This window comes from Seriola dumerili, unplaced genomic scaffold (genome assembly GCF_002260705.1).
Source record: "Seriola dumerili isolate Sdu_G_001 unplaced genomic scaffold, Sdu_1.0 BDQW01000025.1, whole genome shotgun sequence".
Lineage (NCBI taxonomy): Eukaryota > Metazoa > Chordata > Actinopteri > Carangiformes > Carangidae > Seriola > Seriola dumerili.
Genome location: NW_019174280.1, coordinates 21,737,411 through 21,764,786, shown reverse-complemented (window position 1 = coordinate 21,764,786; position 27,376 = coordinate 21,737,411). Strand labels below are relative to the sequence as shown.

Here is a 27,376-nt window from a genome sequence, read left to right as displayed (position 1 = left end):
GTAAAGCCATTTCTTTTATCATATTTAGTACAGTCAGTTATTTATTTGTGTGTACACTATTTATTGCACTAATGATGGTATATTTCCCATGTTGTCTTGTTTCTGTCCTTCTTATTATATTTACATATAGTATAGTATTTTGTCTACTCCATGCGCCTTTTAAATTGACAAATAAAGTTTATTGAATTTAATTTCTATGTATTTATTTATTTTAAATCATCATCAAATACAAAACTACACTGGATGTACAAACTGGAGCTAGCAAGGAGACAAGACTCAACCTACATGGCAAAATGGTCTAATATTTATGTTTGGAGATTTATTTTTAAGTCTGAACCAAGTCAAACATGTAGAAGTAGACTCTTACCACTGTGTATCTCCTGTGTGGATTAGTTTTGAACTTTTTTTAGTGCAGTACCTAGTTGATGTAGCAGAGTGGGAGGAGGGCATCCACTTAATTCATTAGGTCTCCTTTAAGCCTCTCTCCCCTGCTGCCCCTCCTCATTCGCCAGCATGACGCTCCCTCCGCACTCACACATTCTTTCCCTCCGCTCTCTAACTCTGCTTCGCCCCTAAAAACAAAAAACAAAAAAAACAACCAAACTTTTCAAACATATTGATAACCTTTGTTTAAAAAAAAGAAAAAAAGAAAAAGGAAAAAAAAGAGAAGAAACCCCTCACCACCGCTGTGACAAGAGAAGAAGAAATGACAGTTGTGAGGACGGCAACACGGATTTGTGAGCACCGCTTCTGACAGGTAACGTTCAGACCTCTTTTCCCTTCACTGCTCCCGAGGCTTTTTCGCGGTCGCGGCAGGAACAAGGCGACTGTTGTGCGCAGATATTTTTTTTTTTATAGCATTATCAATACCATCGATAAACTGATATTAGTGTTTTAAAAAAAAAAAAAAAAACACTTCGCCGATTGGTGGAGAGCGATTCATAAAACTGAAAACAGGCGCAGTCGGGTGACATGTGGCCTGTTAATGAAACTGAAAGACGGACACGAAGGAAAAGTTAAAAAGTTGTAACTGCAGGATCTGATTCCCATGAAGAAGATGGAGGAGTTGCCTCTGTGGGTAAAGACCATGACACTTTCTGGTGGTTGAGAGTGAAACATCTGCTGTTGTACCGTCGTAAAACTGTGAAACGATGTTGACTGACATGTTTAAATCATTCATTTGAGAAGCACTAGACTTTTTTTTAAGCACGGGAAGTTACAAATGGTACAAATCTGGTTTTAAATGGTCATTTCTTTTAGCTTATTATTTTTTACAATGACTTTTCTTGTTTTTCTTCTTCTTTTTTTTTTGCTATTTCACTACAATAATCCCTTTATCAATACAAGAAGAATAGCTTTTATGCAAAATTAGAAGGACAAAATAACAGTAATATTACAACTCTGACACAATAGAAAGACTCCAGTACCTGACAAGTACAGAGACACTTTAAACAGGACTATAACTAACTTTAAGGAACTCTGGGGGCTTTTACAACAACAATGGAGGATTGATTCTTCAGTTAAAAGCTTATTTCACAAGCTGGTGTTTGTTTATGTGTTCACTATACTTAAATTTGACTTTATTTGTCCAACAAATAGATCAGCAAAGAAGAAGGTCTTGGTATTGATCGCAGTGCAAACACATGCGAAGTGTCTTTTGATGCATGACACTTTTCAATATTCTGTGCAACTCACACATTTCAGTTAGTGTTCACAATATACTGATGTGTGATTCCCATGCTCTAAATGACCCAGTCTTTCTCTTTTGCCACATATTATTTTAGGCATGCAACTTGCAGAATCTCTTTATTGTTTTTCTGATTAACTATCTAGTTTCAAAAATAGTTAGAAAAATGCCATCGCAACTTCCCAGAGCTCAAGGCAAGGCACATTTATTTGTGTAGGACATTATCATTCCCAGAGGTCATGCAATGTGCCGAACAGAAACAAAAGATAAAAGTATAATAAGAAAACAGTATAAAAACACAGATTATAAAATAGATAATGTCTCATTAAAGTGCAGGATTAAAAGATTAAAGTCAGTTATATTTGACATATTACAATGATGTCAAACAGAACGTCAGCACATCCTCTCATGTAAGAGCTCATAACCTGCACATTTTTTTTTGCTTGATAAATTATTTGACTGTTAATCTCTTAATTGCTTGTCACATGACTAATCAATTAAATCATTGATCAGCTCAGACCTGCTGTGAGTCGCTTCTTAAATATTACCCACTGAATTCAGAGAAGCAACTTAAAGCGAGTCAGTTTAAGATTAGTCTGATTCAGTCTTAGAGAGCGTCTTCTGTAAAAAATAGTTCCTTGGCTCATGACACAGCTGCTTCTCCTGTGATAATTTAGTCCAGAGTCGTCTTGACGGGTTCGTCGACCGTCCTCGTGTTCGCCTCACAAGGTCGAATCTCAAAACTAACCCTCAGGAGGAGAAGCATGTGTATGTACCTCGACTTGTTTATCAGGCACAACATAAAACTCCACACACACAGCCCTGACAGCTCACACCTATTAGACCGGACTCCAGTCTAGACGTCGTTTAAATCACTACCAAATGGTTTTCCACCAGGCCTTTGCCAGAAGCTCCACTAAGGTCATGGAATTTACCCTCATGTTCAGAGCGGAGACGCTGGGCCAACTCTTGTCTTTCTGTTAAGCGCAGCACTTTGGTTTTTAGAGCTTGTTTCAGTCGAGCAGAGTCGTGTTACTGCAGTACTGGGCCTTTTATGACCTCCGGCTCTGCTCGTCTGGACATCTGGGTGTGCATGGCTAGACTTGTCTCACAAAAGCGATCAAAACCAAATTTAGGGGGGGGGGGTGAATATGAAGTAACGCAACGTGCAAAGGTGCAACACAACCTCCATTTGTAACATGCATGTGGTTAATTGCACGCACGTTCTTGGGAATGATAAAGAAATTAGAATTAGAGACAGGAAATTGAAACCTGTTGATGTTTTGACTTTAACAACAGTGACTCCTGCTTCATGTGACAGTGCTGTGGCCACTTTTTAACCGTGCTGCTCATTCACGGCCTACATCAGTATGGAAAGCCTGCATCATCAGAACTACAGCTGTATCTAATTATTCAAGGAATGCAGGGCTTTTGTGCAGAATATGGGCTGGCTTTCTCAAATCCTTCTCTTCCCCCACTGTTCCCTCTCAGCTGAGCTCCTTCGGCAATGCCACGGTCTCCTCTCTGATGAGACGATGAGAACCCACACCCGTGGGGCCCCCACAGTCTTCTTCATAAGTCTGCTGTGGCCCCTGCTTGCCCCGGTGGTGGCGGTGGAGGCGGCGGCGGCGGCGGCAACGGAAGTGGACCCCAGCGGAGGAATCCCCTTCATGGGAGGCAACTATGATGGGCATCCCATGTTGTACTTCAGTCGGGGGGATGTGGAGGAGCTGCAGTACGCAGCCACAGGGACTCATCGGGACATGGCGAGGAGGATCCGTGAGGCTGGGGAAACCATGCTGGAGAACCCGGAGGGGTACCTGCCCCCCTGGAGCCCCGCGGAGTTCAGCGCCCGCTGGAACGAGGTGTACGGAAACAACCTGGGTGTGCTGTCCATGTTCTGCCTGCTTTACCCTCACAGGGCCGGGGCCCTCGACCTGGCCAAGGACTACATGGAGAGGATGGCGGCTCAGCCTAGTTGGTAGATTTTCTGTCTTTTTATTATTTCATCTATTTAATTGGGATCAATTAGATTTGAGGCCTGTTGTTCTTCTTAGAAATCAAGTCAGTGGAGTTCACAGATGGTACCTGATATCTCTTTCCACCCCCCTGTGTGTGCATCAACTTGGTATTAATGCTAAACCCCCCCCCCCCGGAGGCTTTTCTATCCAGTCCCATTCCCAGAGTCCTCTCATTTTTCTCTGTGGGCAGAGCTCTGGTAAAGATGCATTGTGGTCCGATAAGTCTGTGGTCCAGGAAATATGTTTAGCAGCTGTCTCCTGAACATGCACCCCCGATGAAAGGAAATGAAATGTTCAGATGTGAGCTGAATACCAGACAGGGACTGAATCCACTTTGCCCTAATTGTTAGCATTATCTAAGGGGTCCTGCATTTCACTTAACATTCTTAGATTTTCCTGATTAACCTTCTACAAATATCTTCACAAGTCTGTAATTTTAGATTTGATCAGGGAGAGTTTAAATGTGTATATTTGTGTTTAGGATTGCAGCTAACAATTATTTTCAATATTGATTAATTGCTAATTGTTAGTTTTGAATATTGCTAAGTCACATTTATTTTAAATAGTTTTAAAGGCACATGGAGCTGAAATATTCACAAATTTAAAGGTCCCACATAGTGTAAAGGCAGATGTCCATGTGTTGTTTGATTATAGATCAGGTCTAGGTTCTATATTAATACTGTGAAAGTATCAAAGCCTCAGTCCACAGAGAAATGCACACAGCCTGTATTCAGAAACTGAGCCTTAAAACCAGCCGTCAGGACTTCTGTAACTTTGTGATGTCACAACAAAGCAGTCACTAGCCTGGGCCACCTGGACCCACCATCCAACCCCTGCAGGATTTGGTTTCTCTGAGTGTTTTTACCTGAAATCTGTTATATGGTTATTGGATCACTCAGAAAACAGTCAGCCAATCAGAAGAGAGGCTCAGAGCCTCCTCTCTTCTGATTGGCTCACCGACCTGTTGTTACTAGAGCTCCAGAGAGAATCCAGAGACAGGAGATGTAGAACTACACTGACATGGTTTTTGGTTCTTAAAACCACAAATGTATCTTCAAATGGATCAACACTTCAAATAAAACACAGGATAAGAGTAATATATGGGACCTTTAAAAGTCAGAAAGTTTTGCAGAAATATTTTTTTCTGGTTTTCTATCCTAAAAATCATCTCACCATCCTTGAGATTGACCTTTTTCCCAGGGTGGGAACCACCGGTGTACAGTGCACAGTATGTATAAAGAGCCCCAGGACTGCAGTGTCGTAATCTGACTAAAGAAGATTTAATGTAGAAATATACACCGAGTAAACACGACATAATCTAAAATATGAAATTCTAGATTAAATTAGATTTGGACATGTTGAGTTAATAAAGCAGGATCTGCCCTCAAGCGCTTATCATATCCGTTAATACTGTACTTTAGTTGTACATATTTCCACAAACCAACTGCCTCTTTGGGGGGACCTCTGAGGGCCCGGGGGTTTTGGCAAAATATGTCCTCATTTCAACATACAAGACTGAATCAGTCAGTGTTAGCAAGTGTGGACGTAAGATGCTTTAATATGGAACTCGTCAGTTTTGTGTTTTTGACATGGTGAAGCACATGTCAGGCCTGAGGTTCCAGCGGTTGAACACAGCTGCAAAACGGCCGACGAGAAAATGTGTTGCGAGTCTTGAAGTCCTGTTTTTAACCGTGATTCTGTTTCTGCTGCGTTTGAGCGTCACAGCAAATAAGAGCAGATGAAGGTAATTTTCATGAGCGGGTCTCTGATGTTTTTAAAGACATCAACATGCAGCAACATTTGTGAACTCGTCCGAATGAAACCACAACAAGCTGATGTCAACATCGACTCTCAGGAACAGACAGTGAGCTAAAACCCCTTTGAATACAGCTCACTAAATATGTTAAGAACTTCTGTAAAACTTTACATAATATATATTTATATTATATAATAATATAGATCTAATTCTGGATTAGGCACCTCTGTGATTTGCTTGACCTTGCTGTCAACAGGGCTCGTTTCTTGAGTAGAGTAGTAGTTAAAACGGCTCGCATGGTGCGCAATGCATTGATTCCACAATGATGGTGGTGGAGAGCGCTGACATGTCGCTCCAAAATCTCCCATCATGAAGGTCACAGCATATGATTCGTATCATTTTCATCCCCACAGTATCAAACCATTCAGTGACCCCTCGTGTCCTGTAGACGGGAGCTTTGTTATCCTGTTTCTTTTTCAGTTTTTTTTCTTTTAATTTCTCACCTGTCTGTCTATAACTAATGGATTAATATAAAACCCAGGATTTTGGCGGCTAATTTTGGGTCTGGGGTGGTAGGTGCTCCCTGGGTTTTTTCTCAGTGTAGCTCACAATTAAAGGTCCCATCTATCCCACTGAAGTATTACAACTGCAGCTTTTTATTCACATATATTTAAAGAAAAATATGTAGGAACCTTTAGCAAAAAAAGAAGTGTTGATCCATAAGTAGATATATTTGTGTTTTTAAGAACCAAAAACCATCTCAGTGTAGTTTTCCGTCTCTCAGGTTTCTCTCCGGAGCTCTAGTAACAACAGGTCGGTGAGTGTGAGTGACTGTGATTGATTAAAATTATAGAAGATTTCAACAAAAACCTCTTTCACACTTTCACAGTATTAATATAGAACCTAGACCTGCTTTATAATCTACCTTTATACTATGTGGGACTTTTAATAATACTTGACACCGTGTGAAGTGCAATCAACAAGTCAGCCGACTCCATCCTTTCAGCCCGTGTCTCGACAAGCCTTCTGCTTTTCAGAGTCGGCCACGGACCTGAACCTCATGCTAGCGTCGGCCGTCAACAGCGCTTCCGTATTTCCCTAACAATTTGATTAAGTTCAATGAACATTAGTTCTGGCTGGCAAGTGCAAAATGGCTGAGAAGTGGATTACAGCCATTCACTGCTTCCAAGTTCTGCACAGCTTTTATTGAAAGGACTAAAGGAGTGAAGGTCTCAGAAATGATGCTGGGAGAACGGTTGCATACGGCGTTGGGATCCATGGTAACCTACTGTTCATTTACATACATTCACAGAATCAGCTCTCTACAGTGTACTGACTTCTCCTCAGTAATACTCTGATTTGATTTTCAAAATATGTACAAAAATCATTTACTGTGCAGTGATGCACAAATTTAATTTAATTTAATTTAAATAAACTTTACCTAAATATGTGGATTAACAGCAATAAAAATTTATTCGGCAGAACTTTCACAAACTACTTGATCCAAATACTGAAGGTCCTGAGTCACAAATACTAAGTTTATAAGCTTAAATTATAGTTGTTCAGTCAAATTTCTTACTTGAGTTGAGTTTGAAACTACCTACTGACTGTAGAACCTATAGAATAAAAAGAGTACGATACAAAGGTGTAGAGATGGTCATAAAAACACAATTAAATCAACATAAAGGAGCAATTGTTTTCATATTTCTTTGGTCGTAGTAAACAAAGCAAACATTTAAAACGAAAGGAATTTTTATTTATTTATTTCTAAACTTTTGAACATGGACTTCAGATAAGGCCATTTAATGAACGGTGCTCTGATAAAGAATCTTTTTCTCCTGTGATGAACATGCTTACATTTTCAAAATAAAATAAAATTCTTTCCACGGACTTAAAGCTCTGCTTCAAAGTAAGAGTGCTTCATAGAAATGTGGTGGAGTCAAAAGTCCAATATTTGCCTTTTAAGTGTAGTGAAGTAAAAGTCACAATAAAGATAATACTTCAGTAAAGTGAAGATACTCAAAAAATATACTTTTACTTTTTTTTCTCCATAAATCCTGGTTACAAGATTTTTTTGTTGATTCTATAGAAGTTTTTGTAAGAGTCAATCAGCTCTGCGTTTGTTGTTTTTCATTTCGTTATCAGATCGATCCAGTAGTAGAGGAAGCATCACCAGACCACTACACAGAAGCGCTCGTTCCCAGTGGTCTGGATAGACTAACCTGTTGTGTTGCTCACAGTATTAACACCTTTCCCCGATCACCTGGTAACTCATGTTCTGTGTTAGCCTGTAACAGCGGCAGAAGGATGGATGAACGTGTTAAATATTACAATATCAGGTACCAAGTTAACTCTGTTTTTTGGCTGAAATGTGGGACAATCCCCTCTCTTACAGGTACCTCCTCCCTCCTCCTTCATGCAGAGAGGGAGGGGAGTCTAGCAGCTTAATCCTTCTCATTTTGCTGCATGGCTGCTGCGTTCCCTTCGGCCATTGAACAGAAAGAAGGGGATTTTCCAGTGGCTTATTTCTTGGGGTTGGGTTTGGGGGTGGTGGTGGTGGGGGTTTAGATGGTGCCGTGTTATACATTTTTCACAATATCATTATGTGTGCCACAGTGCAGAAACGAGAAGCCACTGAGCATGTGTTTTCACGTCTTAACAACACACTGAGTTTTCTCCTTGGCCGCACTTTTATTATGGTCACTGAACCTCTGAGGGCTTCTGCAGAGTGGCTCCAGGAATCAGTCAGCTGTGGTATTCATGACCTTCAATTATGTCTGCAGCAGCTCCACGAACCATGTTCCGATGGGGAACTTCTACTTTGTGGCATACTGGTGCCTGCTTCGTTTTCCCCCCCATTTCTTTTTTTTTTTTTTTTACAGTCTGCAAACACACTGAAGTGAGACTTTGTGTGCTTTGGAATAATGCGATATACAGTCAAGCAGTGACTTGGCAGTAATTTTATTACAGTTTTCCTTTTTGCCATATGAGCAAACTGCAGCATAAAGAAGTTTAATCCCTTGGCGTGACTATGCAGGAAGCGATTTTCAAATAAACGTCAGCTGCCACTTAACAAGGGGAAACTGTATTACCAACATCAAATGGAGGAACCTGCCCAAATATCACTGACATAGTCTATCATGTGTTTAATTACTTGTAAATTAATGGAGCAGATGGAAGTTTCAGGGAGTTGCTCAGGAGTCAGGGTCTATAGAGAGCTGAACTAAAGGGGTCCGCTCCAGAAGAAACCTCATTCAAAATCACGACATAATAACGCACACATTTTCAGAGCTCTGTTATTTTTTTTACAGAAGATTTTTAGTTAAATAAAAATCTTGTTAGTGGAATCAAGGCACACAACTTACAGATGGCAAGCATACTTGATGGAAGCAGTAGCATGGATGGTACAACATCAACAATATATCCATCTATAATGTTAAAGGGCCGGGCTAGCTGGTTAGCATGCTAACTTCACTAGAAGAAAAGAAGTGATAGAAATAGAAGTCTCCTGTGGAGACAGCCTCTTGGTGAGTAAAGGAATGAAGCTTGATGCTGAACTCACAATGTTGCTTCTAGACTGATAAGTAAACAGCTGTTAATGCTAACGTTATTTATAGCAAAACTTACAAATAACTATTTTAAACAATATAATCAATTATATAAATGTCACTAATACAACAAAAGCAACAATTACTGTAAACTAAATAGTAAGGAAACTAAATCGAACCAAATCTCAATCAGGTCAGGCCCCCCCCATTCCCAATTGGTACAGTCCAATTCAGCTGATTGAAAGCAGAAGTTTGGTGGTGCATTCAGAAGTATGCACTTTATGAAAACACTGCCACTTGTACAAGCAGAACTAGACCTCACAGAGAGAGGGATTAATAGAAGCACCAAAACAGATGCTCTAAAATTATAAAAAGGTAAACTATTTTCTCTCAATTATCACCAGCTAAGTCAGATATTTATCTGTTTAATATCACTTTTCTTCTACTTATCTACACAGATCAGTTGATTAAATAATACCTATTAAACAATGTTGTGTTGTCACTTGTATCCCTTTTAATATACAGGAAACATATGTTGAATATTGTTACATTTATTAATTTGTGTGAACAAATTAAATTTTCTCTTAGAAATCCGACCATAATGGGTTTTAAGTCACCAGCTGAAGAAACTGACTAAACTGTTTTTTTGTTTTTCTAGGCAGCAGAGATTTCAGCTAAACAGTTGGAAAGATGACATTACAAAAGTGTGTTATGAGTTTTCTTAGAGGACACTGTAACCAAAGTCAGCCTCATACATGGAAACAAACTGGCATGCGCTGATGAAAATGGCAGGATGGTGAGGTCAGCTGGCAAATTAGCCCTAATGGCTGTTCCAGGATGCTACTCTCTGTGTTTACTTATGGTCAGACTCAGTGACAAGCATTAGAAAGCTGTAGGAGTGTCCCACAGCTTGCTCTGATATATGTTGTGTAGGTTTGGGTGATATCCAAAATGTATCTCGATTCAGTCCCAGCCCAAATATCACAATTTACAATATTATTGTTGGGTGTGGGGTAGTGGCTGTGAACATGTTAATTTTGGCATCTTCTCCTGTTGTAACATTTCTCAGAGCTTAAACACACACCTGTCACCTGTTAAGCCAGAGACACCGCGGCTACACTGCGCTCTGGGATGAAAGAGTGAAGCTGCAGCTCCGCAATAAGTTTCAAAAACACACATTCACCGATCGAAGTGTCTCACACTGAGGCTCGGACACTTACCGGAGCACCAACCCGGGGATAAGACATTACAGATCCGTTTTACCAGTTTGCACGACGGCTAGAAACTCACTCTACCCACATTTAAAAAACCTGCGTATACCTGCTAATTTTTGTGTAAAAAGGGGCGAAGGGAAGTAGTGAAATTATGAATTTTTGATTGTATGAAAAATATCTCAATGGTGTAAAAATACTGTAATTTCCCTTTTAATTTTCAGCTGTTGTTTTTTTTTTGAATGCTAACGAATTAATCATTGCTTAAATTTGTCAATGTCATGAAGATTTCAACTTCTAATATCAAGTACAGCTTGTAGCAAATACTAACTTAACCTACGATATAGATTATACAGCATGGTTATAATATATAGAAAGTTGAAGGGCAATTACAGTATATAAATAAGGCCTTTGTGACTCTGTGGGTCATGCTAACTTGCACTCGCTAGCTCCGTTGTAACATATAAACAACATTAGCCACTTGTTGAAACTTGATAGTGAGAGTAACAAACAATAGCAATATAACAATACAATTTTTTTTCATAAACTAATTTGAAAGAAAGCCTCAGTAAATCACCACATCTGAAGTTAATTTCTCTTTAATTAAAGCAGCCAGAATGGTTGGAGAGTACCGCTCACCTTTTTACGACACGAGCACTTTACAGAAGTCAGCGTTCTTAAAGCCCAGTGCCTGTTCACCAGGAGAGAATTTGCAACATGCTTCACTTTCTACGTCTCTTTATTGGTGCAGCTGTATCTGTGGTGTAAAATGCTACTTAGCGACTTTATTTTTTGCTTTGACAGTGAATAGACGTTTTACGGCTGTGTTTAGGCTTATTAAAAGGCTTTGCACAGGAAAGCTTTTTTGTTCATGACGCAGCATTTAGGTCTCATTTAAAGAGTGAAAATTTCACACCTGCTTACCGTTGCATGTTTTGTTTTTAAGCTCCACACGTTTCTGCCTCGCCTTCAGTCTCGTGTTGTCGTCTGTGTTGCAGGCTGGTCAAAGACGCCCCCTGGGATGAGGTTCCTTTGGCGCACTCTTTGGTCGGGTTTGCCACCGCTTACGACTTCCTGTACGAGTACTTGAGCAAGGGCCAGCAGGAGCGTTTCCTCCAGGTGATCGGCAACGCGTCGCGCCTGATGTACGAGAAGTCCTACGTCCGAGGCTGGGGGTTCCAGTACCTGCACAACCACCAGCCCACCAACTGCGTGGCGCTGCTCACGGGAAGCCTCGTTTACATGACCCAAGGTTGGTGATTCATGTCTTTGTTATGTGGTTTTGTTTTTGCCCTGGCTGCAGGGTTCAAGGAAATGTGGTTCAGATGATCATGCTCCTCAGAGGATGATCTCCAGTGTTTTCAGTGACCAACCATGAGCCGAAATTTCCACAATTTCCACTCTGATACGCTTTGAGTGGGAATATATTTCTCCTCAAACAGTTACAGGTAAATTTAAAACCTGTAAAGAAACTGAAAATGCAGCTCAACTACAGCTATTTCATTAGAGTGGGTTTCACTGGAGGGGTTTAATATCGTGGTCTGAAGGCCGACTCAGAGGATTTACACAATGCTGAGGCACATGAATGTTGGATTTTATTTTATGTATTTTTATTATTATTTAAACATCACATTTATATGTATATACATGTATCATATACCTACACATATATACATAATGTTAAATTTAAGATATCAAAGTTGGCTCAGGACATTAGCTTACAGTAAAATGTGTAGCTTCGTTTTACATTCACTCTTTCACAATTGTCTCTCACCAGATTTCTCCAGCAGGCTCCTTTAGCAGCCTTTTAAAGGGGTTTTATGACAGATGTAGCAACTTTATGGACCATGTTTTGCCACTTTCCCTTTTAGAGAGTTGCCAGAACTGCTCACTTCTTAACCGTTTAATTTGACTGTTTAACTTGATTTTTATTTTGCTCACTTGGAAGAAAGGAGTTTACTTATTACATGGTTTATTGCAGCGTCAGGGTCCTTGGTATTAAGGATAATTTTGATAATTAAGATAATGGACAATTAAGGCCCACAGTTGAAACAACAGTGTACATAAGATAAATGTGAAATTACAGGTGGATTTAAATGGATTTCAGTTTGAATCAAAATGCTAGTTAGAGAGTTAGTGTCAGTTCTGCCAAGTTTGACGTCATTATTTAGATAAAATACAAATTTCAACCCTTGAAGCATGTTTGTTTCACATTTGGAGTGAGTATAGAAATATTTGTAAAACATCTGTTTCTGTCCCAACAACAGAGTGATACCTCCTCTCTCTCACTCATCATGGTCACGTCAGTTTCAGGAGCCAAATTCTCCCTGTCCTCCCTGTTCATTCAGTTTTATTTATATTACATCAGTAATTTAAGCTTGTGATTTTAATATTTCTGACTCAGGATCTTCAGTAGTTCCATGTTAGGGTTAGTCCAGTATTTGCTGTGTGTGTCATCCAATGATATAAAAGGATTTTCTCCTTAGAAGATAGGGATCAGAAAGGGATTGGAAATCATGTTTACCCTGTCAGACTTTCAGCACCAATTAGTTCAGTTCAGTTTTTTAATCCCACTAAAATTTTATAAGTTTTTTTTTTTTTTAAAGTTCCCATGTAGTGTAAAGGTCTCTGTCCATGTGTAGTTTGATTATAGATCAGGTCTAGCTTCTATATTAATACTGTGAAAGTATCAAAGCCTCAGTCCACAGAGAAATGCACACAGCCTGTATTCAGAAACTGAGCCTTAAAACCAGCCGTCAGGACTTCTGGAACTTTGTGATGTCACAACAAAGCAGTCACTTCCCTTAGCCCCGCCCACCTGGACCAGCCTTGCAGGATTTGGTTTCTCTGAGTGTTTTACCTGAAATCTGCTTTATTTTTATTGGATCACTCAGAAAACAGTCAGCCAATCAGAGGAGAGACTCAGAGCCTCCTCTCTTCTGATTGGCTCACCGACCTGTTGTTACTAGAGCTCCAGCGAGAAGCCTGAGAGAGGAGATGTAAAACTACATTGAGATGGTTTTTGGTTCTTAAAACCACAAATATATCTTCTTATGGATCAACACTTCAGATAAAACACAGGAGAAGAAGAAAATATGGAGCTTTAAATAATTATTGTCAGGGGTGAGACTTGCCAGTCTTCAGTTTACTTATGAGAGAAACTGCCTGAGGTTATATCTGCTATCGCTGCTCTTAATCCTTTGTAATTGTACTCCAGATGAGGTTTTCCACAACTGTCACATTCTCCTTTAAGATTTGTTTTCTTTTTTCTCTCCAGCATTTCCTCTGTGGGATCTGATTCCCTGCTCCTTTTTTCTTCTCCTTCTTCTTCTTCTTTTGCCTCAATATCCTGCACTAAATACTGTGTGCAGCAGCAGAGATGGGCCATCAAAAGGTGAAGTCCTGCAGTGCAGCTTGTTTTGCTTACAGGGATTTGATTTCTGGTACAAAAGATCCAGTCCTGATGTGAACCAAACGACAGCTGTCTTACTGAGAACCGCCGTGGTCACAGTGGTTTTATTCAAGGATTTTTTTTTTTTTTTGAAGAGGGCAGCAACAGGCTGAAAGCTCTGTGAACACTCAGGAGAGTTACAGCCTGACCTCTTTTTGCTTCAGGAAAAAGTGAGTTCGCTCCAGTTCGGCCTGTCTTTGTTACAGGGTGGGGGTGGGGGGGGTCTGTTTAGCTGCAGCTTTAGTGGTTTGTTTACGACAGATTTTATTTGTTTGTGTGCTTTACCGGAGGCCTCGTGCAGAGATGATAGTTTCATACCTGGCAGGGGTGAGAAAACTGCTTCTTGTTAGATCGCTAACACATGATGCATTTACAATGCTCATCTTATTTCAGCCGCTTGATTTAGCAGCTTCATTCAGGCGTCACTTCTTCACCTCTTTGTGTGACTATCGTTCATTTCCTGTGCAGAGGGATGGCATCACGCCCAAAATATTATTCTGTCAGAATAAATGGAAATTTTCCAGAAAGAACTGCCAGAAATGAAGAAACTCTGGTTTCTTTTTCCTCTTTATTAGTCATCTGTCACAAGACTTCAGCCCACTGCTGACATGTTGGACAAAGTTATTATTTTTTAATTGTTTTGTGCCTTAAAATCACATGTTCACGGAAATGAAAAATGTTTGTGCTGTCATGTGGTTTGGGTTCTTCTAAAGCTCCGACAGACTCGTGTTGTTTAGATAACCAGATAAGGAGGCAGCAGCAGCTTAGAGGAGACATGCATTCCAGATGCAGGTGTTTGCTTGTTGGTGCCTTCAAGCGCCAGAGCGGTGCACAGTTTAAATACAGTTCATCTGTAGTGAACCCCCAGCTGGCCGGTGTGTCACATCCTTCGCCCTGACCACCCACACTGTAAAGTCTGCCAGAGCAATTCATAAGTTACTATCAGAGCACACGTGGGCTTAGGTGTTTGTGATGAAACTGCTTTGGCTTCCTGGTAGGAAATTTGTAAAGTTTAGAAAAGACACTGTAATGTCGTGTTACATAGGATTGTGCTGATGTTCATTAATCCAATATCTGATATTTGATAATGCGTGCAATATGCAGTATTTTTAATAATATAACTTTGAACTGCTGTTCAGTGGCAGCTTCAGTACATACATATGATATAACTATATATTATTAAAAGAAAACACCTAAAATACAATAATATAATTATATATCATTAAAAAAACAAAACAGAAATGTGATCTGGACTGTATTGAGATATTAGATTTTGGATTTGGCCCAAGCCAAATTAAATTGAAGAGTAATAATATCAAAATTCAACAAAGTAGAGGCTCCTACTTGTGAAACACTTAGATTCAGCCTAGACATTGAAACTAATTCGAAATGTTTGAGTTATGTAATCTTGCTGGTATGATGTCAGTATAACTATCTACAGATCTTTTTCCTGTCTATTCTTGCACCTCACACATGAAAAATAGGTTCCACGCCAAAACTCCTCGTATGACGCGCCGCTGCAGCGAGGCTGGAGCCACGGGCTGCTCTAACCTGTTAACATGGGTGGAAGAGCGGTGTGTCACGGGCCTTACAGTAAATGTGGAGTCACTGATGCTTCCGAGTTAGTCATTCTAGAGTCAGTGACTTACGATAAAACGTTACTAATCCCTGTTGTGAAACTGAAATGTTGCTCCAGAAAATGTAATAGCCAAAAAATGACTTGTAATGCAATGTACTACTGTTGCGTCATCCAGTTCTTTCTTCAGCTGTTTCTGATGAGTTTTATATCTGTAGTAAAAGGAAACATTTTTCCTATGATTGTATTCATTTGGTCTGGTGTGACCAGTAGCTCATGGTGGCTAATGTTAGCAAACTTTAGCTAGATCCTGCTGAGTCAGTCCCGTAACCGTCACACGTGGCAAGAGTGGCGGAGGTTAAACGATCTGCTGGAAAGTCAAAAAGTATTAAGACAGTGTGAACAGGTTCGTGTGACTTTGGTGGATTCTTGCGATGAAGAGGCCAAAACTATAGCAAAGCACATGAATGTAAAAACCCTCACAACCGAGCTGTCAGCATGTGGGAAACATATTTCAGTGCTTACTCTGTCCCACCCCTAATTTAAACTAGATTAGAAAATGATATTGGCCAGACCCCCCCCCTCTCGCTCCCCCCCCCCCTCTGGTTCAAATGTTCACAAGATCCCTGCAGTTTCCCTCCAGCAACACTGGTGTGACAAAGTGAAGGAGTACAGGTCGAGTTAAAGAGCGTTATTGGAAAATAAATCCTCTCACCTTTAACAAAACTCTGGGCAGCTCTGCAGAGTGAACTGACAGTCCCTGTTCCCAATCGCTCGAAGTGCTTGAAGGTGTGATGTGTGCGCTGAAGGAGAGATCTGGGAGTCCTGAACCGGCACCAGGCAACAGCATGGGAGCCAGTCAGACCTAAAAAAAAAAACCTACTGTAGAGGAATTCGCCGCGTTATTAGACTCTAGGAAAACAGGAAATTATAGGTGAAACCAGAGTTACTGTACTGTCCTGGATACAGCACCACCACTTTGTCCCAGTGGCCACTCGGAGTAAAAAAATAAAATAAAATAAAATCTCCAGCAGCCCCAAAAAGCATTTCTCCATAGACCATAGTTATAAAAGAAATGAAAGAGACTCAAACTGCAACTTTCTATTATGAATTTTTAATCCATGAAGGTTTTATATTCGTAAAATCTTCCCAGTTTTTCACAATGTAAATTTACCATTGCATCTACAGTATACCTTCACTGTTACTCTTATTTTCACATTCATGTTCATTAGTTTTCGAATGGATAATTTCAACAAAAAACATGCACACCCTTAATGTTCATGCACAACACTGTCCAGTTCCTCTAATACATCTGTGACTGTGCTGTACATGCCTGGCAGGATGTAGTTGCTCTGGTATGTGTTTTCCTTTTAATGTGGGTTTATGTGACAGTTTCTCTTTTCTGTTGTGTGTGCCCTTCAGCTCTGTGCCATTTTCTGTTAATGACATTTGAGATTCATTACGCGATGCCTACCTTCTTTGTTCTGTTATAGTTTCTATCATCGCTCATGCTGACTGCTCCGTTTCTTTCCTGTTTTCTGTTAACTCTGAAACTGTTCTTTTCTTCCTCTTCTGGAAAGATTTTAGACTAACGTGGTTAATAGTTGCTATTGCTGAAAGATTCTCAGTGAAAAAGATGATAAACTCACAATACACTTCCTGCCCAGCTCCAAACAGCAGTCAGACACAGTTAGACATTAGCTAGCTTAAAAGAGCTAGCTAAAAAGGAAGGTGTTTTTCTTAAGGCACGGTGAAGCAGAGCTGGGTACAATGGAGTAACTGAGAGTCAGAAGGTGAAAATGTATTTTTACAACAATATGACAAATGTTGTGTCTTCAACTTGCCAAAAATATTCAGTTGTAAATTAGTGAATTGTTTACGTTAGTCGAGCAACAAGAAGCCATGGTTTATGCAACAAACCAGTGCAACTGTCATGAAACTTGGACTTGTTCATATTATATTTTTACTTTCTGAGGAAAGTGTCTGAAGCCTCTCGAAGCCTACGCTGCTCTGGAAGTGTGGCCCCTGGACTGTGCGAGTGCCGGTGAAGCTCTGTTTGTGTAAATGTGGTCTTTGTGCGTGCCAGGAGTTTCTGTTTGATGGTAAATACCTGCTCTGTGTAGTTCCAGCGGGTCCCCAAGCTCAAACCAAACACTGTTGGGGACGGCTCCGGTGGGCGGACCCCGGGCCTGCACCCACCCAACCGGTTACTGCCGATGGCCCCCGGGATTCCTCAAAGAGCTGTGGCTGGAGTGTTTATGTGGTCGCTTGTTCTCATAGTAAACTCTATGTGTGTGATCCGGTGTGTGTGTGTGTGTGTGTGTGTGTGTGTGAGAGAGAGAGAGAGAGAGTATACATGGTGTAGTGTGCCATAGTGGTGTCATGCTTTCCATAGCGATGCTGCGTGTGGAAGGTTTCTTTAGGTAACAGACTGAGAGGACGTTTGTTTGCTGTAATGCTGGTGTTCATTAATTCCATTAGTGACATAACACACTCACACTCATATACTCATAACACGAGGCCCCTGCTCGCTTTGTAATGCACGGCCCCTCTCACTTCACATCCTGCTGAGAACATACCGTATTCTCTTCTATAATCTAAGCATTTTCAAGGCCCCAGCGTCAAAGGGGATTACTGCTCTTTCTTTGTTTGTGCAAAGCTGCAGAAATCTATTCCTGGCCATATGTGCTGTATAATTCTTGTCAGCAGCTTTTCAACGGGGATTAGCATAAAATGCATAAAAATCTAACAGTATCTCAGTGATTGTACATACCACAGGAGTTATATTTGGGAAATGTGTTCCTACTGATTTTCTGCTCCTCTGACTCAAATGAGAGATAACTAGCACCACTATGTGGCTAGCAGCTAACCTCACCTTCACACTCTTGAATCATAACTCGCAGAGGCAAGATTGTTTTTCTCTTAGATATTGCCTTATCTATTGCTGCAGGTCATGTCCATTTGAACTTAACTACATCATCGATAATCATAATTCTTTCTCTGATTTGTCTTATCACCTCTTCTCGTCCTCACCGCGCTGCTTTGGTGCACAGATCACCCTCATTGTTCGGAGCTGGACTGATTTAACTTCCATACTCACTCACATCACTCTTGAAGACGCAGTTTCCACCAAATCTGATGCTCTGACGTGTTTGAAATATTTGACATTTCATCCTCGCACATTACCTGAATGAACCCTGTAAAGATTTAAACGCCTTCTGTCATCCAATCAGATTCCAGCATTAATATGACAAGGTTACTAAAAGTCTGTCTGGAACAATGTATGTGCGAAGATTTGACAAATTCTTACAAGGATTTGTCTCTGTAGCACCACAATGTTTATTTATGGTCTGTTGTGACACATTTTAACTTTAACAAAATAATTGTTGTTGCTGTGATTTGGATAATGCACTTGCAGTTGACTGTATAGCAATTTCTATAGTATTTTGCCCTTTGAACGTGTTTATCTGTTCACACTTTGCCAATACGTTCTGTATCTTGAGGTCGACATCAGCGCTTCGAGCAGAAGCTACTGGCAGTAATCACACTGCACTTCCTTCAGGAAAAGCCAGGTTGTTTTTCACCTTCCAGGCGGCCTGTGTAAAATCAACTTGCCAAGACCTGACTCTTGAGTTGTTTTAATGCAGTTGTAAGTGAGATTGAATCTGCACTGCAGCACCATGCGACAGTAGCCTGACTTAATGCTGACACAGGGTTTCCTTCAGTGTATTTCAAGAGAAATTTACCCCCCTGCCGAGCCTAAGCATCAGTGCATTTGTGGCGGCTCAGTTGGAAACATACCAGGTGTGCAAACTTGTGTAGCCAGTGAGCACTGGTCATAGTCGGACTGGATGTCGGTTGCATCGCTACTTACAGTCGAAAATGTAAAACACAACACTAACTCTAACTCTGTTTAACCTGTGACTCCATCTCTGATTCCTGTGTTCCAGGTTACCTTCAGGAGGCCTACCTGTGGACCAAGCAGGCGCTGTCCATCATGGAGAAGTCCATGGTCCTCCTGCGGGACGTGACGGACGGCTCCCTGTACGAAGGCGTGGCCTACGGGACTTACACCACCCGCTCTCTGTTCCAGTACATGTTCCTGGTGCAGCGCCACTTTGCCATCAGCCACTTCGACCACCCCTGGCTCCTGAAACACTTTGCCTTCCTCTACAGGACCATCCTGCCCGGTAACTGCCACATCACCATTGGTTTACTCTTTAAAAAAAGGCTGAGAGACGTACGAATGCGATACACGATAAAGTAAGAACACGTCTTCGTCCGGTCCGACACATGTGCTGCGAATACACACAAATGTGGGGTGAGATTTGTATTGATACCAATGCCATTATGGATTCTGCTTATCAGTCCGATTCTTTATCGATTCCCTTAACGATTCCGAGGCCTACACAGGTTTTGGTCACACAGTCACACCGGCCTTCGCTTTGGCTATACAATGTTAACAGAAGTCTACAGGCGATGACTGCAGCTTTATTATCGATTTAATCGGCCGCATCGGGCCCCATTCAAACAGGCTGCCCCACATTTACTTTTAGAAATATAAAATATAAAATACTGTTTATACTGTGGCTTTGCTAAATAAATGATTCATCCCTCATACTTCATCCTCTTATCAAAGCTGTAAACACTGACGCCCCCGTGTACATGCTCACCTCGCTCTGACCTGGTTCTCAGCTGGATCTGGTTCTCGATTCCAATCCTTACACACAACGCAAACACACACACACACACGGCTTATTTTTCTTTAAGTATTGACAGAGCGTTGAGTGTGTCCCGGACTGGTTTGTCACTTTTTTTTATGTCCCCTGGAAAACACTTCCGTTGCCATCCGTGCCACTTGTGGTGCATTTCTGTGTTTGGTAGTGTTGTGTGTATTTGCAGCACATTTGTTGCGAGCATGTAGTTGCAGTGCGCTGAGCCTTCAGGGTCACCTGAACAGATATATTTAGGCTGCCAAACTCAACAATCCGTGAGTAAATGGTTACTTAGCTAGCCAGCTAATGCTAGCACTGGCGTGGATACATGTTCTATGCCAAGAGCTGGATGTTTTAGATGAGGCATGAAAATGACCTGAGGCTGCCACATTGGAGAGTAGCTTCTCCTCTCAGCTGATATGGGTTATGCATGCGTGTAGTCATTACCTTCCTGGATCCTTTTCAAAGCTGAGCTGAGGCCTGCGGGGATCAGTGGCGTCCTGGAAGTTTCATCCGAAGGTCAGGAGGAGGGCAGCGGCGGAGGAGGGGGCCCCTTAGGTCAGGCTCAGACATTTCACAGCCCCCCGCCAACAGTTTCTGTATTGTGTCTGAACGGCACTGCTGCACTCAGACAGCACCTCTAATTGCACCAGCCAGGAGAGCCCTCAGACCCAGAGCCACAATAGCAGCTTTCTCCCTCCACCAGACTGGAAGACAAGGCCAGATTATCCTCAACTGGCCCCTTAGCAGCCCGGATGATTGCTGTCCCCTCACTGACTGACTCTGTGTGTGTGTGTGTGTGTTCGTGGATATGTGTGTGTAGAGCTGACGGACAGTAATCAGAATGTAACTAACACTAAAAAATAATGTGTGCTCACTTCTGACAAAAAAATTGCATTTAAAATAACTGAAACAATCCTAACGTATTGAAATCCACCGTATACGCACATGGAGGTGATGGTTTAAATCGAAGTTGCTGAAACCAAGCCAAGCATGAGGTGTAAACACTAAAAGAAAGTGTTAGCTGATGTGCAAGTGATAGAAACAGCTGGAAGTGTTGAGTTAAGAGGAGGTTCAAGTGCTGGAAGAAGTGTCTGTCAATTCGTGTGTCAGCTGAAGGAGTTTGAAATGTGAGATCAGTGAAAGGAGCTGAAGTGTCAGTTGGGTGATTGCTGTTCTCTCGCTGCCTCTTTGCGTGTTTATAGCTGGACGTAAACGCTATAACGTGCAGCTAACATCGTAGCTCCGAGTCAGTGTTGAATGTCAGCGACACTGTTCCTTTCCACTTGGTCATTGGAAATAAATCCGTATTTAACCCGCAGTAGCATTTCGTCAAATCCTGTAATAAATTGCACCATAGCATGTACGAACCATAGTTTAAACAACGCAAAGATATTAACCACAACAACAGCATTAGGGGACATCCAGTCTCAGCAACTCTTTGGATAATGTTAAAAAACTAAATTAAACTCATTGAGCCAATGTTTGTTTACATTTTAGAAAATTATGAATGCCGAATTATCTATTTGTTGACAGCTATCACTGGATTACTTTGATACAGAAGAAAACGTGATGAGGTCTGGAGTTACGAAGAGCTTGTTTTCCCTCTGATTTATAAACTATATTATTAGAAATGGACAGTGGAAATAATTATGTGTATCATGTCTGTTCAGGTTTGACTGAATTATGACGATTTTTGACACAGAAATAGTTTTCGGTACAAACTGACTGCTGCTACACGGTTGCAGACCCCCTGTACTAGACTTTCTTTTGTCATTTTATTTCATGATATAATATGATTTCTGCAGCCACCACTCAAGTTGTCCACTCTTGTGCCTCCACCAGGTTTTCAGCGGACCGTAGCCATCGCAGATTCCAACTACAACTGGTTCTATGGGCCGGAAAGCCAGCTGGTCTTCTTGGACCGCTATGTGTTGCGTAATGGCAGTGGAAACTGGCTGGCGGATCTGATTCATCAAAACAGGGTGATAGAAGGGCCAGGGCAGGCTGGGAAGGGCCAGCGATGGTGTACTCTCCACACAGAGTTCATCTGGTAAGCTCCTGAATTCAGTTTAATAATGGGAAACATCTTCCTGCAGTTTGTCTACGTGGAGCTATTATTAAAGTGGAAATCCACCCAGGGAACATTATTATCTCTTGGTACCTTGCACGTCTGTATTTGTTGCCTTGTACATTTCTTAAATACCAGGACTTTCCAAGGTTTTGATCTTTTAATCAAGGCATTTTTGATTTGTCCATTATTTTTTTAATTACTCATTTGGCTGCTTTTCCACCTGCAGTTTCATTTGTTCCAGACCAACAAAAAAATATTGATGCATCATTGCCTTTTAGTTCTGGTGCATTAAGTGCAAACTTAACAAGGAATAGGGCAAGTAATGTTTTGGTGTCTGTCATCCTGGATCATCAGCACTACATGGACCCAACATGGGTAAATTAAACAAAAAACCACTTAACTGCACCTTATTTCATCTTGAATAATTATAGAGCTTGCTTTCTTCATGCTAGTATTATTTACAATCACATATTTGCTATAATCAGTTGTTTGATTGAGCGTACTGACACAAGGTGATGTCGTCATATGTTGTTTTCTTTGACCAACTTCAAAACTGAGTCATTATTCAATCTACAACGATGTTGGAACCATAAAGAAACCTTAGAAAAAAAACCTCCTTAATAAATGGATTACTCATTAAAATTCTTGTCTCATCCCAAATAGTCTGTTAATCAACTTCTTGTTTTAATCTGTATAAACACTTAAAAAAGGTCGTGTGTGCTTTTGTATGTTCTTCATTTAAAAAAAAACAATAAACAGAGATTAAAAAAATAAATTTAAAAAAGTTCACTTGTCTTTCAGGGCTTCCGTACTTTTGAATCTAATGCACATATAAGTATTTCATCGATCTGAAGCAGGTGTTCTCATTGTATTCTGCAGGTTTGACCCGAGCCTGATGCCCAAGCCTCCGTCAGACTTTGGAACATCCCAGCTCCACTACTTTGAGGACTGGGGCGTGGTCACGTACGGCAGTGCTTTACCTGCAGACACCAACCACACCTTCATGTCCTTCAAGTCAGGGAAGCTGGGCGGACGCGCTATCTTCGACATCGTTCACCGGAACAAGTACAAAGAGTGGATCAAAGGGTGGAGGAACTTTAACGCCGGCCACGAGCACCCGGATCAGAACACCTTCACCTTTGCGCCCAACGGCGTCCCGTTCATCACGGAGGCGCTGTACGGACCCAAGTACACCCTGTTGAACAATGCGGTGTTGTTTGGCTCGGCTGTCTCAGGGAGTTGCTTCAAGCCGTGGGCCGGACAGGTCACAGAGGCCTGCGACTCGAAGTGGTTGAAATACAAAGTGGGGCTGGCGGCTGACACCCAGGGCAGAGTAGAAGCTGCTATGGAGAGACAGGGAATGGTCTTCATCCGTGGCGAGGGACGTTCCGCTTATAATCCGGAGCTGAAGATCAGGAACTTTCAGAGGAACCTGCTCCTCCTTCACCCACAGCTCCTGCTCCTCGTGGACCACATCCACCTGGATCCCGACAGCCCAACCAGGGCCATGAGCGCCTTCTTTCACAACACGGAGCTGCCGTTCCAGGGCACAAAAGTAGATGGCGTTCACGGAGCGTTCGTATCACACGGAGAGGACAAGTACAAGATGTTTTGGATGGATGACACTGGCTACAGTAACAGAGGAGTGATAGGATACTGGAATTACCCTCGAGGGTACCCGTACAACGGCTCTAACTACGTCAACGTCACAATGCCATTGAGGTATCCTCACACGAGGGTGGCTTACATTTTCTTTGGACCAGGGGTGGATGTCCAGAGCTTCAGCCTGCGCGGCGACGACCAGCGCGTGGATATTTACCTGGCCACCAAGGATCACACTTACACCATCTACCTGCTAACCGGAGAGGTCACCAGCAAGCCTCTGTACTCCATGGTGCTGCTGGACCACAAGAAGATCGTATTCGAGAAGGCTGCAGCTGCGGCGGACAGCTCGCCGGAGGAAGTGGAGGAGTACGTCAACGTGATGGAGGACAACCTCCAGCACGTCAAGCCCGTCTTCCAGCAGATGGAGAGACACATCCTCGGACGGGTCCTCAACACCGCCAGCTTCCGTAAGACTGCGGAGCGCCTCCTCCAGTTCTCTGACAAAAAGAAGACGGAGGAGGCCATCGAGAAGATGTTTGCTATGTCCAAGAAGCAGGGCAAGGGCAAAGGGGGGAAGAAGGTGAACCTTGGGGACAAGCTTTCTGAGAGTCTACCTGACATTTTTGCACAGATTGAAGTGAGTGAAAAGAAGGAGAGGCAGAAAACTTCAAAGCGAACGTACGAGGACAGTCCAGAAGAGGGCGACGCCGACTCACGGGCCTTCATGGATTATACAGACAGTCGCAAAAACAGAAAGGGCGGCTTCGTCAAGGGCCGCAAATTCAAAGAGGTCCACATGGTGGCCACAGCGGGGAGCGAGGGTCTCCCCAGCACAGCCTCCTACATACGGCTCTTCCTCCTCCTGAACACCTTCACCTTCTTTCTGCTGCTGGCCGTGTTACTGACTCGCTTTCAGAGGGGTCGAAGCTTGCACACGCAGAGGTGTTTCTACACCATCCTTCTGATCGACTGCTTCATCTTACTGTACCTCTACTCCTCCTGCTCTCACACGCAGTGTTAACATCGTGAGCGGGTGAGGGGTCTTCCAGCTACAGATCAAATGACCTGTTGTCCATGGTGAGCTAAATGCACCCCACACCTCAGTCTGAGCCAGATCTTAGCACCAGAATATTAGGACCAGTAGTAGAAGAAGAATCTGAGATTTCAAGAAAAGAAATTGTGCTATAGAGCTCCACGGGAATGAGTCCTAAAACCCAGAAGTTAGTTGTATTTTAGCACTTCCTGTTCCCTCGTCCTGAAATCTGTGGGTTTTTTGAATGTCCGTGGTTAACACAAGCTCAAAACACTTTCACGTTTTATTCTACATAAAATACATCATGAAATACCCCAGACCTAAATCAAACTACAAGTTGAAGTTTAGTGGTGGTGACGTTGAAGTCATGTGACCGACGTGTAGTTAGTTTTATAGCCTAACGTTAGCTTTTTACTCCCGGTGATTGTATTTAGGCTTCAATCGTAATAAAAGTCCGTCACAGCGTTTATTTTCCAAACTCTTTCTCGAGGGAACCAGAGAGCACCGACATCCGGGTTTGCCCTCAAAAACACGTCCTCCCTGCAGCTCTCGTATTTTGACAAAAGATGTGTAATGTTATAAGAATGAAGTCGTGTTATTATTTCAGGACTTAAGTTCTAAACAAACACGAAACAACACGTATGTTGACAAAAATCATGATTACACAAGAAAAAAAGTCAATATTTAAGCGATAAAGTCGTAATGTTATAAGATGCTTCTTTAAGTTCTACTCATGTTTTAGTCTTATGCCGTCCGTCAACATTTACATGTCAAATAAGGGATTCAATCGACCTGAAGTCACAGGGTTCATCTATAAACACCTCATTATCTTACAGTCTAGGACAGTGAAATTAAATGAACCCAGTTGAATCATGTGACAGAATTACCTTGTTCTCCTGATATGACTTTTTTGCTTATAATATTTTGACTCTTTCCCCCAAAATTATGATTTTATACTCCTAATATTGTAAATTTAATTTTCATTATATCAATTTAACTTTTATTCTCTGAATTTTATGACTTTTTTTATTGTTATTTTCTGACGTTTTAATTTTGACTTTTTGTGTAACATTATGACTTTCTTGAAATTTACGACTTATACGCTCATAAAAATGTGACTTTTACTCTCTTTATTTTTTTTATTCTTGTAATATTATAGTTTTTTCTAGGCAAGTCAAGTCAGTTTTATTTATACAGCCCTAAATCACAAATTTGCCTCAGGGGGCTTAAGGATAGTAAATTAAAAAGTTACAACTTTCTTCTCATAATATTATTTTTTTACTTGAAATTACAACTTTATTCCCATAATATCATGAGTTTTTCTCAATGATATTATGATTTAATTCTTGAAATCTCAGACTTTCTTCCTCTAACACTGGCCCTGACACCTTCGATAAGATCTACCTAACGGGTGTTCAGGAAAAACAACTGATTCCAAATAGGAATTGATGAATTTGCCGAGATGAAACCAGATCACCTCTGATGTAATAAGCTTCTGTGGAGCTTTAGAACCGAGTCTGTGTGAAGTTTGTCGTTTGTAGTGTTCAGAGGTTCCTGCCTTGTATCAAAGATCTCAAGGTTAGCCACTATAATGCAGTCGCCACAGCTGTACTTGAGATTTGTCCTGTCTACATAGTTCATAGAAATACATTTAAATGTATATATGTGAAAGCAAGATATATTTTTATGGTCTCTCTCTCTCTTTTTTTTTTACCATTTGTGAATAAAATTTCCACCCACACATGCCAAGGTGTGTATTCATTGTGTTGTTGTGTTCTGTTAAGTGAATGTGTGAACTGGAAAATGTGACAATGGAGCTCGAGGGCACAGCAGAATAAGACCCACACACATTACTTGTTAGTAGGGGAACTGCACATGGGAATAGTTGACAATGAGACAAAAATATCATCAGCCATATCCTTTTAATTTCTCTCTTGGCCACCACAGTATAACTACAGAAAACCAAATGGTTACTAAGCACAGCTCAGCAGTCATTCAGTAGTCACACCGGCTTTGAAGCATTTGTTTTATTAGATATAAACAAGCCCCTTTGTTTTTGATAAACACTTGAAACAGTTTCCTGGAGGAATCAGTGCCCCATTGTTGAAAAAGATCTGTTGTATATTATGTATAAAATCTGCAGCAGAGAAACAGATTTTCTCAAGTGATGAATTTCTGAAGTGGAAAGTTTTATTTACCAACTGACAATGCTGAGACACATCTGTTGTAAGTCTCCAAATCAACACAGTCTAGACGCTGGACTCTTCACCCTCAACGCCCCACATGCATCAACGTGCCTCCGAGCTGTGGGTGGAGTGTTGCTTCATCCACGCTGAATAAAATCATTATATAAACACTAATCAAAAATATTCCCAGGCAAAAAACCAATCTGTTTTTTCATCATCAACAGAATAGATTAATTTTCACAGCCCTTTAGCCCTTTAATGTTTATTATAATAATAATAATAATAATAATAATAATAATTTTGATTTGAAACAAACTGATTTCTTGTTCTCCACCCAACTGTTTGAGTGAGGGGGGGGTCCAGCTGTGCTGTGTGCAGATCTGTGATGTAACAAAACCTTTGGCCTTCTGTTGACTTTGTGACTTTCATCACTGGCTCAACTCAGTTCGCCTCGTACTCGTCCAAGTGAGTGAAATGAGAAGAATATCTTTCCATTCCTCTCCTCACAAAAAT

The 27,376-nt window shown here is 41.4% G+C and overlaps 1 protein-coding gene across 1 annotated transcript; it reads left to right on the top strand.

Moving 5' to 3' along the window:
- Positions 1-518: 518 nt before the first annotated feature.
- Positions 519-26,418, top strand: dse (dermatan sulfate epimerase). The gene is made up of 6 exons (XM_022770343.1): positions 519-757; positions 3,179-3,668; positions 11,222-11,475; positions 19,201-19,440; positions 21,811-22,018; positions 22,919-26,418. The coding sequence occupies exons 2-6, from the start codon at positions 3,223-3,225 to the stop codon at positions 24,663-24,665; spliced, it is 2,895 nt and encodes a 964-aa protein (XP_022626064.1). The 5' UTR covers positions 519-757; positions 3,179-3,222; the 3' UTR covers positions 24,666-26,418.
- Positions 26,419-27,376: the final 958 nt, after the last annotated feature.

Coding starts and splice junctions, on each gene's coding strand:
- dse (XM_022770343.1), top strand. CDS start 3,223: ATGAGAACCCACACCCGTGGGGCCCCCACAGTCTTCTTCATAAGTCTG. Junction 11,476..19,200: donor CCTCGTTTACATGACCCAAG/GTTGGTGATTCA, acceptor CCTGTGTTCCAG/GTTACCTTCAGGAGGCCTAC. Junction 22,019..22,918: donor CTCCACACAGAGTTCATCTG/GTAAGCTCCTGA, acceptor TGTATTCTGCAG/GTTTGACCCGAGCCTGATGC.